Source organism: Rhinoderma darwinii, chromosome 7 (genome assembly GCF_050947455.1).
Source record: "Rhinoderma darwinii isolate aRhiDar2 chromosome 7, aRhiDar2.hap1, whole genome shotgun sequence".
In the NCBI taxonomy this organism is placed as follows: Eukaryota; Metazoa; Chordata; class Amphibia; order Anura; family Rhinodermatidae; genus Rhinoderma; species Rhinoderma darwinii.
The window spans coordinates 34,555,258-34,569,967 of NC_134693.1; the positions used below are offsets into that span (position 1 = coordinate 34,555,258).

Consider the following 14,710-nt stretch of genomic DNA (forward strand, 5'->3'; position numbering starts at 1 on the left):
GACATCCTCCAATTTTTCAATGCAATTTTGGCTGCTTGTCTCAAAGAGATTTCACTGTGTAGAGAAGCACAGAAGATAAATCCAAAATTTTTCAGAGTTTTCTCATGCCTCATGCACCCAGGACAATCCCTGCATTGTTCATCTGGTGTTGGGCCAGTCTACCATCATTGTTCCATCCTTCTGTGCATTCATTTGTTATTTGCATTGCTATTTTTAAATGAAGGATTATTTGCAATGAACACATCTTTATATGGTAACTATTCAGCTCATCCGTCTTTTCTTTATGCTCTTTCAGAATATACCTGACACCGAAGTGAAGGTAAATATTCACAAACAACATGTCTACTTTACAGGTTTCCATTTCTATTTGATGTAGTAAATGTTAGCATAGTCAGCTAATTCGAATGCTTCCAAACTTAAAGGCATGGTGTTGCCCTAAAAACATGTTTTTTTAAAAAAAATTAAACATTTAGTGTGTGGGTGATTAAACATTGTTCAAATTTTTTATTTTTTTTTGCACGAGTCCAGGAAATATTATAAATTATTTCTAATTTATAATACTACCCATTTTTGGTCACTAGATGGAGCTGTTCCCAATGTTGCAGCATTGCAACATTGGGTTAAAAGCCCTCGCTCTAGTGAGCTCTCAGCATCCCCCCCTCCTTTATCCTGGCTAGTGCCGGGATAAACGAGGGGTTTGAAAGGTTTAACCTCCTACACTGTGTGTCGCCATTTTTTGAGGTAACCCACAGTGTAGTAGGTTTACATACAGTAGTAAACACACACAAACACTAACATACATTGAAATGTCTTACCTGCTCCTGCCGCCGCGGCTCCCTCGGGCCCGTCCGCTCCCTTTGCTGCCGCTGTTCCATGTGCACAAGTCCGGAAGCCGCGACCGGAAGTAGTAATATTACAGTCCGGCCGCGACTTCCGGTCCACTGGAAAATGGCGCCGGACGGCGCCAATTTCGAATAGGACTGTGTGGGAGCGGCGCATGCGCAGTTCCCACACAGACGCCGTACACGGACGTGAATGGGACGGGAGCCGTTCACAGTCCCTATGGGACTGTGGCTGCCGTACTCCATGTCTGTGTGTGTCGTTAATCGACACACACAGAAATGGAACAAAAAATGGCAGCCCCCATAGGGAAGAAAAAGTGTAAAAATAAGAAACAGTAAAACACAAACACACAAATGAATATAAACGTTTTTATTACAGCACTAACATCTTTAACATATAAAAAAATTATTTGCCATGACACTGTTCCTTTAAGTACTTGACAGGTTAGGTCAAAGATTCAAGACGTAATATAATCACTAAGTTTTGCCACTCTTCATATAGGGGCTAAGAAGAACATATTAAACACTTGTGTGTTATTTCAAGGTGTCCACAAGCATACTAACATATTATTATGGTGATCAATCTATTGGGACAGAATACAAATTAGGGTTAAATATTGTCTTACTAAAAATAGAGGCTTACAATGTAGTATAGAACCATTGCTGCTTAAACATGGGTAATGACAGATTACCATGCAGGTACAATGGAAGAACCATTTGGCAGAGGATAACAGTACTTTGCACTACTTGAACATTTGGTCCAGCACAACAGTAAATATTACCATGGAACAGAACTGCAAACAACATGTTGTAATGCGACGTCGCAAGTAATGATTGTCAATGTGGCTGTGTTACGACTATGCAACTTAACACGACCATGACGCGACAGTCGTAAAAAATCCAAACTTGTCTATATAGACTTTAATGCAAGTTGCGTACAACTGCGACTTATTTGTGACTTGTCAGCAATTATTGTTTTTCGGGTGCTTTTTAAATGTTGCAAAACCTAAATGAAATGCGATACACAACCAAATCACATCCTAAAATAGCGGTGCAACAGCAAGTAAAAAAACAGTTTTTGACGCATGACCAAAATCACTGTGCAGCCCTAACCTAAATGATCACCTTTAGTGATGTGGTGCACATCCAGCCATGTCATAGACTGCGCCTGCATTGTAAAACCAGATCTCTTCACTCAAAAACGCTCACCGTGCTTCCTCAGACTAAAGGTTTTAGAGGAAAGATTTATTATCCCTTTAATATAACATTGCGTGGGGGAAGCAAGATACAGAACTTACAGATCCTGGAACAGGCGCCTAACTTATGCTACATTATGATTGGGTAATGCAACAAGAGTGTCAGGGGAGGAGGTTACACAGGGGGAGGGGGAGTGAAGACTTTGAGAATATTCTAGTTATGACATTACTGGCATGGTCTACCAATAAAAACAAAAAAGGTGCAACTGACCTCAAAAGGATGAGAAGGTCAGGTAGGTCTTGTGGGCACAGTTTAATTGAGCTTTTATTCGCTTTACCTGAAATATGACTTAGAGAAATTATTAGCAACTGACAATATTTTATACCATGTGCCTAATTCTGCCACTGTGGCGTAAGTACACTTAGTCTTTGACTATCACAGTAAATCTGCGTTTACACCAGCATTTGTCTTAATTTTTTTTATGGGATTCAAAAACGGTATACTTTCATTCAAACTCAATAGAACCAGATCCAAAAAAGATTATTGAAAAACTGATGTGAACACATAGCAAAAAAAATTTGTACATTTCCATTACGTCCTGTCTAGAACATATTTGTCAAGAACATTTTATTTATTTGTGATTTGAACAGTTCAGCTCCTAAAAATTGATAAATATTATTCAGTGTAACCACTCCAAAGACCACCTCTTTAAGAAGACCACCATTTTATTTAGACCATATATTCTGTCATAGATTTTCAGTTCCATTATATCCTATGTATACTGGGCATCCTCCAATTTTTCAATGCAATTTTGGCTGCTTGTCTCAAAGAGATTTCACTGTGTAGAGAAGCACAGAAGATAAATCCAAAATGTTTCAGAGTTTTCTCATGCCTCATGCACCCAGGACAATCCCTGCATTGTTCATCTGGTGTTGGGCCAGTCTACCATCATTGTTCCATCCTTCTGTGCATTCATTTGTTATTTGCATTGCTATTTTTAAATGAAGGATTATTTGCAATGAACACATCTTTATATGGTAACTATTCAGCTCATCCGTCTTTTCTTTATGCTCTTTCAGAATATACTTGACCCCAAAGTGAAGGTAAATATTCACAAACAACATGTCTACTTTACAGGTTTCCATTTCTATTTGATGTAGTAAATGTTAGCATAGTCAGCTAATTCGAATGCTTCCAAACTTAAGTACTTGACAGGTTAGGTCAAAGATTCAAGACGTAATATAATCACTAAGTTTTGCCACTATTCATAAAGGGGCTAAGAAAAACATATTAAACACTTGTGTGTTCTTTCAAGGTGTCCACAAGCATACTAACATATTATTATGGTGATCAATCTATTGAAACAGAATACAAATTAGGGTTAAATATTGTCTTACTAAAAATAGAGGCTTACAATGTAGTATAGAACCATTGCTACTTAAACATGGGTAATGACAGATTACCATGCAGGTACAATGGAAGAACCATTTGGCAGAGGATAACAGTACTTTGCACTACTTGAACATTTGGTCCAGCACAACAGTAAATATTACCATGGAACAGAACTACAAACAACATCTTGTATACATAGGTATTATATTGTAAAGAACCATGCATATCTATCTTTCCCTATATATTAAAACAGTGGAAATAATACTCTGGTATGGTTGTACCAGCTAATTGAGATCCACCTTATGCCACCTTGGTTCACATTTCTGCATCTAAAGCTATAGAGAACTCCACTGAACTAACCATGTGACTGACAGATGCTGTCAATGGATGCTAGCTTTATATGGGATTAATATAAAAGAGCAGTAGTAAAGACCAAAAGTCTTTACAGGTTCCTCAATATGAAGAAATTCCCTTTTTAAAGTGAACATATCATTTTGTTTTTTGTTTGTTTTTTAGTTCTAAATAATTTTCTGGCTGCAGCCAACACTAGGGGCAGCGTACTGAAGATGGATTTATAAAACTCCTGTCTAGCTCCCTCTAGTGGTGACTCTAGTCAGTTAGAATTTATGATATTGTCATAAGGCTGTGTAAAGGGAATCAACCATACAGTAGCTCTAATTCTGTAATTAAAATATAAAGTGATGAATTTGTTGGAATGTTGTATTAAGATTCTGGTCATGAGCTGTATTTCATAGTCTACACTATTGTAAGAAACATTTCTCTGTTTCTGATTGTTACCGAGTCCAGGAGCACAATTGCAAAACTAAGCAATGGGCCATGAAGACAAAACCTTCACTCCACTATAATTTTTCTATTATTTTTTTCAGAATATATTGTCCTCTTTAGAGACGCTTTCATGTGAGGTAAGGAACACAATTCATTTTTTATGTTCCCAGTTTGGTAGTTGAAGTTATGAGCAAGACCATTTAAGTGAAAATTACAATATATTTATCACTATTCTATGCTTATAAACTGCCTACAGTCATGTCTACAAGACTATTTATGGCTATAGATGCTCAGCACAAGAAAGTTACCCACCTTAAGACAGTGTTCAATAGATCTAAGTAAGACCTCCTCAAAATCAAAGACTAAAGTGTCTTTAGGAAGGAAAGTGTCGTTTTAGCACTAGTGTCTACCTACTGAACATTTTATTTTCCAAGAGAACGGACAATGAGGAGAAGGGTCTGAATAGTTCTAGTTATGCACTAAAGATGACTATTTTTTTCACTATATTTGACATACACAGGACACAACAGTTACAAAATAATTGAGTATATAACGACACTTCCCAATCCACCTCTTGTGTTTCTTTGTGTTGCTCAGTACATGAACATAAAAGATCAATTTAGGTTCTTTCCATTTCCCGTCCCTCCTTCCTATTTCCCATCCCTTGGTTGAACTTGATGGACATGTGTCTTTTTTCAGCCATACTAACTATGTAACTATGTAACTATGTATGTAGGTTAGTCGGTTAGATTGCCCTAAAAGTAAAATCATAGCCAATGTAATGCAGATCACACAGACCATAAATATCCGAGATCAGTTGAAAAAAAGTCTAATTGCTATGAATTACTATCTATTTCAAAGAGAAAATATTATTCACATTCATGTTATAAGATGTATTGTGTTGTTACAGACTCGTAAATTTAAGCTGGATTTGAAAACTGTCACAACAGCTTTGGTAAGGTTTTCGTTCATATATGTATATAGATTAGATAGTATTGTGTTAATGATCTATATATTAATTTGCCATGAAGCTAGCCAAATGAGTTTCTACTTACACTGTTGATATCCATACAATTAACAACTAAAATCTTTATTTTATTTATTTTTAAGGATAATCTAATGTGTACTGTCTTTAAAGAAATAGAAATTAAAGCACTGGTAAGATACTGTAATAATTTATCACTTTATTTTCAGTATATTGACTCTTGAATGGTCTCTGGTGAATTTATACATTCAGAGGTGTAGCTTAAAGCTCCTGAACCTCCATGCAAATTAGGTGCTAGAGCTCTCACCGCTGTCATATACAGTTCATGGCACTGCTCTATAGCTACTTCACTGGGTATTCTTACAATTACGTGGTTGCATGTCTTTGTATTCTCAAGATATATTAGTCAAACTCTTTTCAAGGTGAATGAAAAATTCATTGGGGGGGGGGATGGGTAGCGAAAATCATATTTTTGTATGGTATTAGTCTACTATTGAAGGTTGAATAGTTTTTAACGCGGTAGGATAACTGTATGAGATCCAGTTTATGAGCAGCTACAAATATCATGCACATTTGATATTTATATTGTTTTTCTTTTTAAATGTAAATATGTTACTAAGACAACCAATGACGGGACTTGTTTCATAATTAATTTTTTCAGGAAGGGTCGCCTAAAACTGTTCAAGAGTTAATTAACAACGCATTGAAGAAATTCATTAATCACCTTCTGGTAATTATGATAAACTTTCCACATTTATATTTCATCTTCCATTCTCTCAGTGTCATTTAAAATAATTTTCTATTGAATTTTAGAAGAACTTCAACAAATTTTCATTACTATCAGTCTGCTATTGAAATACTTTTCATTTCCGATTCCTGAAAATCAACTTTGCACTGTATTTACTGAAAGGCTTATACGAATCTTTATACGCACACTTGCCAACTTTCAAGTATTGTAAAAATGGGTACATTTTTTTTCTTGTTAAGTCATGCCTCTTACCCCGCCTAATCCCCGCCCATACACACTTCGTTTAGACCACACAGTATCATGCGCTCATAATGCCTCCGCACAGTATAATGCCCCCATAGAGCCCCCACACACACACAGTACAATGCCCCATAGTGCCCCACACTGTATAATGCTCCCATGGTATTACACAGTATAATGCCGCCATAGTGGCCTCCACACAGTATAATGCCCCATAGGGCCCCCCCATACAGTATAATTCCCCATAGTGCTCCTACACAATATAAAGGCCCCATAGTGACTTCCGCACAGTATAATGCCCCATAGTGGCCGTCACACAGTATAATCCCCCAATAGTGGCCTCCACACAGTATAATGCCCCATAGTGCCTCCACGCAGTATAAAGCCTCATAGTGGCTTCCACACAGTATAATGCCCCCATAGTGCCTCCACACAGTATAAAAGACTCATAGTGGCTTCCACACAGTATAATGCCCCCATAGTGCCTCCATACAGTATGATGCCTTCATAGTTGTCTCCCACACAGTATAATGTCCCCATAGTGCCTACACACACATTATCATGACCACATACAGTATAATGCCCTATAGTGGCCTTCACAAAGTATAACGCCCCATAGCTGCCCCCCACAGTATAATGCCCCATAGCTGCCTCCACATACTATAATGCCCCATAGCTGCCCCCGCACAGTACAATGCCCACATAGTGGCCTCCACACAGTATAATGCCCCTATAGCTGCCCCCACACAGTATAATGCTCACATAGCTTCCCCCCGCACAGTATAATGTTCCTATAGCTGCCCTATTCCCAGTTTAATGCCTTCAGAATGCTTTCAAAAAAAGTACTCACCTAGCCATGTTCTCACAATGATTGGACGAGATCCCTCTGCCCCTCCAGGCTGTTCTCTGTGTGGCCCACCATAGACAGGCGTAATGACATCACTGAATTACGCTTGTCTGCACCAAGCCACTCACAGCTGGCTTTACGTAATAAATGGTGGAGCAGTGAACTGATAGCTCTCTTCCCCACCATTGGGTTCAACTGTATCTGCGTCATGAGGAAGCAGATGTAGTTGACACTGGGACATACCACCGGCTGCCCGGGACAGCGGGACACAGCCCTGAATCTGGGACTCTCCCACTGGATCTGGGATGCTTTGGAGGTATACCATAAGCGCTTCGGTGCAAACTATCAATTATCTAGGGATTGAAACCTTGGATCACTGTAAATGACTACAATAAGAAAAATGACTTGATGCATTATCTATAGTAGATTTTCTGTCTCACCCCAGTGCTGGATTCTCAGCTACACTGCTTATTACTGCGGTATAATTTCAGCCATGCTGCAATTGCTTCTATATGTTTGATACAGAGAATAAGGAGAGCGATTTTTGTCAGTGCATAGAACACATGATAGCAGTTACACTGCCCCTTAGCTCAGGGAAAACTCAGAATTAGAGATAGAGCCTGAAGAGGGGGAAATGTAAAAATTGCCAAGTCATATAATGGTCAGAAATAGTATTATTCCTCATGTACACACACACATGACAGCTTATTCTGTCAGCTAAAACAACAAGTACGCTTTAAAGAAATACCTGATCAAAAGGGACCTGTCAAATGTACCAGGACCTTCCGCAATCAGGAATGTGATGAGATTCTAATAATTAAAAATAACCTGGACATTTAATTTACCTTTATTTTTTTGTAATTGCCTTAGGTCAGTGCAACTTGTTCAAAGATTGAAAACAACCATATATTTTGGCTGCTGTCTTTGAGTGATTACAGATTTGATGTTGGGAATACAAATGTATAAAATTCAGATTTCACAAATTACAGATTTCTATAATAACATTTAAAAATTACTTTAGTTAAATATTTGCTATATCTATTGTTTGTTAGGATTAAAAAATAATATGTTATCTTTTATTTCTTGCAGAATAATATAAATGTTAATAAAACTTTGAAGACTGTCGTCTGTGCAGTGGTAAGATGAAGAGTTCCCACATAAGCTTCTTGTGTTATTTACATTAAAACTTATTTCATATTTTATATTATTTATTATTTTACATTTACAATTTAATTACAAGGCTATATGCACACGTTGCGTATTTTTCTGTGGAAAATATGCACCAAAACCGCAGCAACACGAAGGAAATTGGCAGGTAAAAACCGCACCTAATTGTGCATTTTTTCAATGCGTTTTTCGGTGCGGTTTTTACCTTTTGATGTGTTTTTTGGTGTGTTTTCATGCTGCAGGTTTTGGTGCGATTTTCCACAGCACTAGGCAGATATAATTCGCAAGCAGAAACGCAAGATAAATGGACATGCTGCGGAAAAATACTGTAGTGTGTACATGGGATTTCCTGGAATCTCATTGACTATGCGGGTACTGTATTACGTTGCGGTTTTGCCGCACGTAATACGCATCGTGTGCATTGACGCCAAAGGGTTTTGTTCTGTAGACAACCTCTTATATAGGAAATATATATCCTAACAGGGCATGTTGAGCTAATATAAGAGGGGTCCTCCTTGGACTTCCTTCTATACAATATCTGAAATAGACTTGTCCAATCTAGAACACTCCAGTCATGATATGCAGTTCTAGACGTAGGTAGTGGAAGCTGTACTGTATTATATCTGCTGCTTTTTCTTAAAGCTCTGGCTACTCACAATTTTATAGAAGTATGGCAATCATAAATGTAACCTGCTATAACTGATATAGTAAAGGTGGTAGTATCAGGACAAATGCTTTCATGGATCAATTTGCAAGTTGGTGCTCCTAAGGGCCTGTTCACATCAGCGTTTGGTTTCCGTTCATTGGTTCTGTTTAACCTTTCCGTCGCATGAACTGATGGATGGAAAGCCAAATGGAAACTATGGTAATGTAAATGGAAAAAATTGTTTCTGTTCGGATCTCCATTCATCAGTTCCTCCGATGGAAAGGTTGAACGGAACAAGTAAATGGAAACTAAACGCTGATATGAACAGGCCCTTACATAAAAAATATCATCATTACATTAGAAATGACAAAACTTTAAAAAAAAACACAGTCTGCATGAATGGTATGTTTGATGCTGCTGTTAATACGTGTGTGAGAAACATTTACTGTAAAATAATGTTAATTAACAAATTTCCTTGTTAAGAACATACGTGCTCCCTTATAAACGTATGCATATACTTTGACAGATATAATTACATTCATGTGAGTAACAGTAAGCAATTGTCACTGATATTATGATAATGATGATGATGATGATGAATATTTTTCATTATTATTGTTATTACAATTTCTGGTTTACAGCATGATTTATAAGATATTGGATATTAACAATATCTAGATATAGATAAAATGACAGTTGTCATGAACAACTTTTAATATAAGAAAGTAAATGATATTTCTCTGTAACTATGTAAACCATTTCTATATTTATTTTTTCAATATTTTTTCCCATTGCACAGTGGTTATTCTTTCAGACTCGTTTCATCCAAAACTACTTTCATTCTCATTCCCAAGCAATAGGTGCAGCAGAAAACAGCTGACCTCCCTATTTTTTGTTAAACATATTGAAGAAATGGCACTTGCAGTGCAACCCATAGAATTTCTTTTTTGTAAGGGTCAGTGTGGAAACTGGCATGGGTATGGGCTGGTCAGAGGTTTAACCCATTAAAGATGCAGCCTATTTGGCCTTCAGGAGCTAGCTCTGAACGCAGTCGTTGCAGCACAGTGTCAATTGTATGTTACAGCGGACATCGGCTGCTGGTGGCGTGGGTTCAGCTCATGAGCTTGTGCTACAGGACTACTGTACATGTATATTAATGAATATATAGGAATATAAAATCATATGGATCAAATAGTTGCCATTGTTACTGTGAAATACATTATGGAAAAAGTGTTACATATAGTTATGCTTGTTTATTTTCCTCACTCTTAAATCTTAATGAAATTACATTTTTATTTTTTTGCCAACTAGGATAAAGTGGTTAACAAAGTTCTTGGCTGACAAAGAGGACTACAAAGAAATGTATGTATTAAATTTAAATTATGTTCATATATTATATATATATATATATATATATATATATATATATATATATATATATATACATATATATATATTAATAAGTATATATGTATATATGTATAAGTATATATGTATGTTCTTGATTATGTATATGTATATATGTATAAGTATATATGTATGTTCTTGATTATGACTTCCAAGTGAACATTCTTCTAATGCACAGTCCTACATTCTCTCAGAGTAATTTGCAATCTCTCCTCATAGATAGAATAGAGAATAATAGAAAAGTATTTAGTACACTATATATCAGTGCTATTCAAACTGTGAGGTGCCCCCCAATTCTTGGTGGGACCCAGCTGTGGACTGAGTTTTGACAGATGTAATTATACACTGCACAGTCCTCTCTCTGGTGCAGTAAAATAACTGACTCCTGATTGTATACTGGGTACAGGAGACAAATGAGCTAGAAATTGAGATAATTTTTGTATTTTGCAATGTACTTTAACCAATGATGAGGCCCAGGAATGTGGAAAAAGACTGAGAAGCCATTCTCGGGACCCCCTCTATGAACCACAACTGAGACAACTCCTTTAAAGAGTTGAAAACAGGCAATATACTGTCTATGGCTAATACACATGTTTTTTTAAGGGTGAGAATAGGAAAGTTGAAAGAAGCCATGGTGCGGGGTGTTCAGAAAAAATTTAGGCGTGGGGGTCTCAGCATCCAAGCTCTCACCAATCACAGCTTCTGCAATTTCAGACATTAGAATTTTCTTACCATTACGTTCGGCCGACAGCTATCTAAAGTGTATATCTAAAGTGTATCTAAAGTGTATGGCCAGCTTTAGCGCTGTTGCTACCTGTTTGCTTCAGTTTGCATACCCCACTCTCAGTTCTTGCTTATCTCTAAACAGAGACATAGTTTAAAATTCTGTTCCCGGCACAGACACCACCTGGCACCATTAAAAGCCCATGTGGTAGAGGATGTGCATAAACTATACAGAAAATGTGTCAGTGGTGTAGTGAGATAGCCTCTTCTAGCATTCATCATTATATGTGACCAACAGTAAAGTATAACTACATAGTAAACAGGGATCAGACAGACTGAAGCAAAGGTCCGCTGTTCTCTTATACAGCAGGCCTAGGGTTCTGGTTGTAATTGTGTCCTCTAGAGTCCCTATTGCTATACCACATTTTCCTAGCATCTGAAACATGGACAATATGTGCTCTGAATAACACATTGATGAATTGTTGAAGTATGGTATAAAATTTACTAGATTATCACTCTCAAGCCTTTGAATACATTCACTTATATGTAAAAAAATAATCGTTTTCTGCATATAGAAAGAGAAAAGGAATGGGTGATTTGACAGGGAAAATCTGAAAGATGTTTAGATTTATAAATTGGATTAATTATTTTATCATTTCTAAAAACAAATAGAGAATGAATAAAAAAACAAAAACAAGTAATACATTTTCCCATGACATATGCAACCCATAGCCATCAAATGTATTCAAACATGTAGTTGAATCGTGTCACGATGTAACAAAATTATAGCAACCAAGAGGCTCAAGAGTAATAATAATTTTTCTTTTTTTACAGAGGCATCAGACTGAATGCAGGATGCAAAGAAAATCTTCAATCTCAAATTAAATCAACTATTATAATCATATTAGCTTAGATCTTGATTAAATTCTCAACTAAACTTTCTTCACTGGAATGATTATCAAATAAATTTTCTGCAAACCAATGTCACATGAGTATTATTTTTGAAAACGTAGAAATACACCAAGGGTCTGTATCTGGTTTGGGTAAAAAAAAATCTATTGGAATAAATTAGTTTTTTTTTCTCCAGGATACCTAGCCATAAATTCAAGTCTAATTTAGTTTTATAGATATCATTCATGGTTTATATTGTCCCAAGCCAGTAAATGTGAAACTTGGGTCACCTCCAGTATATAAGTATCCAATCCGCTCTTGCTTCTACGCACTTTAGATAGTTATCGTCTGCTTTATATCTAAATTTAATATAGAAAAAAACTGGGGATCTGTTCCATCAAAAACTTTGTGTGATTGTGTATGATAAATTTGTTGACACTTTTGGAATCATGTTCACAATCTTGTTCCATCCCCTTCACTTATGTCCTCCCCCCATTGTATTTTACATGCACCCTAATACTACACATAGACTTTTTGTAACACTACTGATTGATGTTTAACTATCAAGTGACAGCTGCAATCCACAAGGCTGCATGCAACTCAATGTATTATTTGGATTGTTTGCTATAACATTGCAGTCACAGCCCATTTATGTCACTATTAGGGTATGTGCACACACACTAATTACGTCCGTAATTGACGGACGGATTTCGGCCGCAAGTACCGGACCGAACACAGTGCAGGGAGCCGGGCTCCTAGCATCATAGTTATGTACGATGCTAGGAGTCCCTGCCTCTCTGCAGGACAACTGTCCCGTACTGTAATCATGTTTTCAGTACAGGACAGTAGTTCCACGGAGAGGCAGGGACTCCTAGCGTCGTACATAACTATGATGCTAGGAGCCCGGCTCCCTGCACTGTGTTCCTTCTATACCCTTATAGAAGGAAGTCAAAACACACAGTGCATCACAGTTTCTGTTTGGGGGCTGTGCAGGCACAGACAGGTCATAGTTTGCATTCTGACCCCTGTCCACCGCCTAAACGCCTACAATGTGAATGTGAGCATCAGAACTAGACCATGGAGTAATGGAAAAGGTGGCTTGATCTGATGAATGTTTTCTTTTACATCATGTGGATGGTCGGGTGTATGTGTGTCCCTTACCTGGGGAAGTGATGACACCAAAATGCACATGGGAAGAAGGCAAGCCGGCAGAGGCAGTGTGATACACCAGGTTTTCCAGCAAGGCACTAGTTGAGGATTTGTGGGGTGACCCCATGCTGTCCGTTGAGTTTATTCATTTATTAATTTCATGAACACATGATATGCTTATATACAGGACCCCAGCCAACAGTATCACACATGATAGGCTTAGATACAGGGCCCCAGCAGACAGTATCACACATAATAGGATTAGATAGAGCAGATAGTATTACACATGATAGGTTTAGATACAGGGCCTCAGCAGATAGGCTTAGACACAGGGCCGCAGCAGAAACAACAACACATAATAGACATAAAGCGTACCTCCAATTATAAAACAACTTTTCATAAATCAATATTCCAAGCAAATATAAAAAAAATATTGTAATATATCTTATTAGAGAAAAATGCCTCTTTCTCCACTTATCAAACTCTATTCCACCCCACCCGCTCATTTAGAATTCACTCATAGAAGCTTCACAAAGAGATCAGGTTACAGTTGCCCATAGAAGTATATTGAGTGGTGAGGGGGAGGAAGCAAGAGACATCGTAAGGCTGGGATTTCACGTTGCGGTCAAAATGCGTTTTTTGACCACGACATGAAAACCCAGCCCATCACTCTCAGTTACACAGCATACAGAGATATTTCATTATGTAGCAGCAAAAGCAGTGTAGATGAGTATCCAGCACTGGGGAGAGATCTAAAACTAACTAGGAGCAGCAGCATGGAGGAGATTATACAGCAGTCAGGAACAGTGTAGCTGAGAATCCAGCACTGGGGTGAGACAGTAACACAATGTTAACGCAATCATGGGCCAAAATGTATTAAACTGAAATTTGTAATGGGTATGTCAACCGATACCTGACCTCCAGTGATTTATCCAGTTACAAATCAAGTTTTGTCGATCTATCGAGGGAGGAATAACACACAGACCCTGCTGGTATGTTCAAAATACTCCTCTGAAATTTATTGCCAAACTCAATTACAATAATATCATTCAAAAGGGGTGTAGGCTTGAAGTTAACTAATCAGAGGCAATGTGCTAATATTTCAAATTTAGCCAATTACAGACACACAATACATTCCAAATGCATCATTATAATTCTTCACACATCAGGGTTTGTAGGTGGCCTTATCTTTCCTGGCAGGCATACAATAAATTGTTCTATTAAGATAGCGGAGAAATACTCACATGCATATGTGAGCATGTCTCCCTCTCCTATCTCACTCCCTGTTTCTTTCTTCTAAGCCTTGTATGGGAACCAACATCAAACACAGCTCAACTTAGAAACATAAAGACCTGTCTGAAAGACTTTATTATTCATTACAAAAGAAACAAGATGGGTACTCCATCCAGACAAGATGGCCGCTGCACAAAATGAAATCATTTAAACATTATTTTAATCACTTTCACACACAACCATAAACTGCTGCACGTCTGTGAATTTCTCTCACTTACACTCTTCAGCTCCCTCCTCCTGCCCCCTCTCCATAGACTTCAATGGGCAGCATGTATGCATGTGTCTTTCTCTCTTCTCCTGCCTCCCCTCCCCTCTCCATAGACTTGTATTGGCAGCTATAATCTGATCTCTCAGTGTATTTTAGCAACCGTATCCTCCCTGCCTCACGGAATACGGA

The 14,710-nt window shown here is 37.6% G+C and overlaps 1 protein-coding gene across 1 annotated transcript in view; it reads left to right on the forward strand.

Moving 5' to 3' along the window:
• The window catches only part of LOC142657130 (uncharacterized), a 45,721-nt gene extending 33,797 nt beyond the window's left edge, over positions 1-11,924 (forward strand). The window contains exons 9-17 of the mRNA XM_075832183.1: positions 296-319; positions 3,119-3,142; positions 4,319-4,354; positions 5,128-5,172; positions 5,328-5,375; positions 5,864-5,932; positions 8,127-8,174; positions 10,162-10,212; positions 11,815-11,924. Coding sequence (XP_075688298.1) covers positions 296-319; positions 3,119-3,142; positions 4,319-4,354; positions 5,128-5,172; positions 5,328-5,375; positions 5,864-5,932; positions 8,127-8,174; positions 10,162-10,191 — 324 coding nt within the window. The 3' untranslated portion in view covers positions 10,192-10,212; positions 11,815-11,924. The remainder of the gene's footprint in view (positions 1-295; positions 320-3,118; positions 3,143-4,318; positions 4,355-5,127; positions 5,173-5,327; positions 5,376-5,863; positions 5,933-8,126; positions 8,175-10,161; positions 10,213-11,814) is intronic.
• Positions 11,925-14,710: the final 2,786 nt, after the last annotated feature.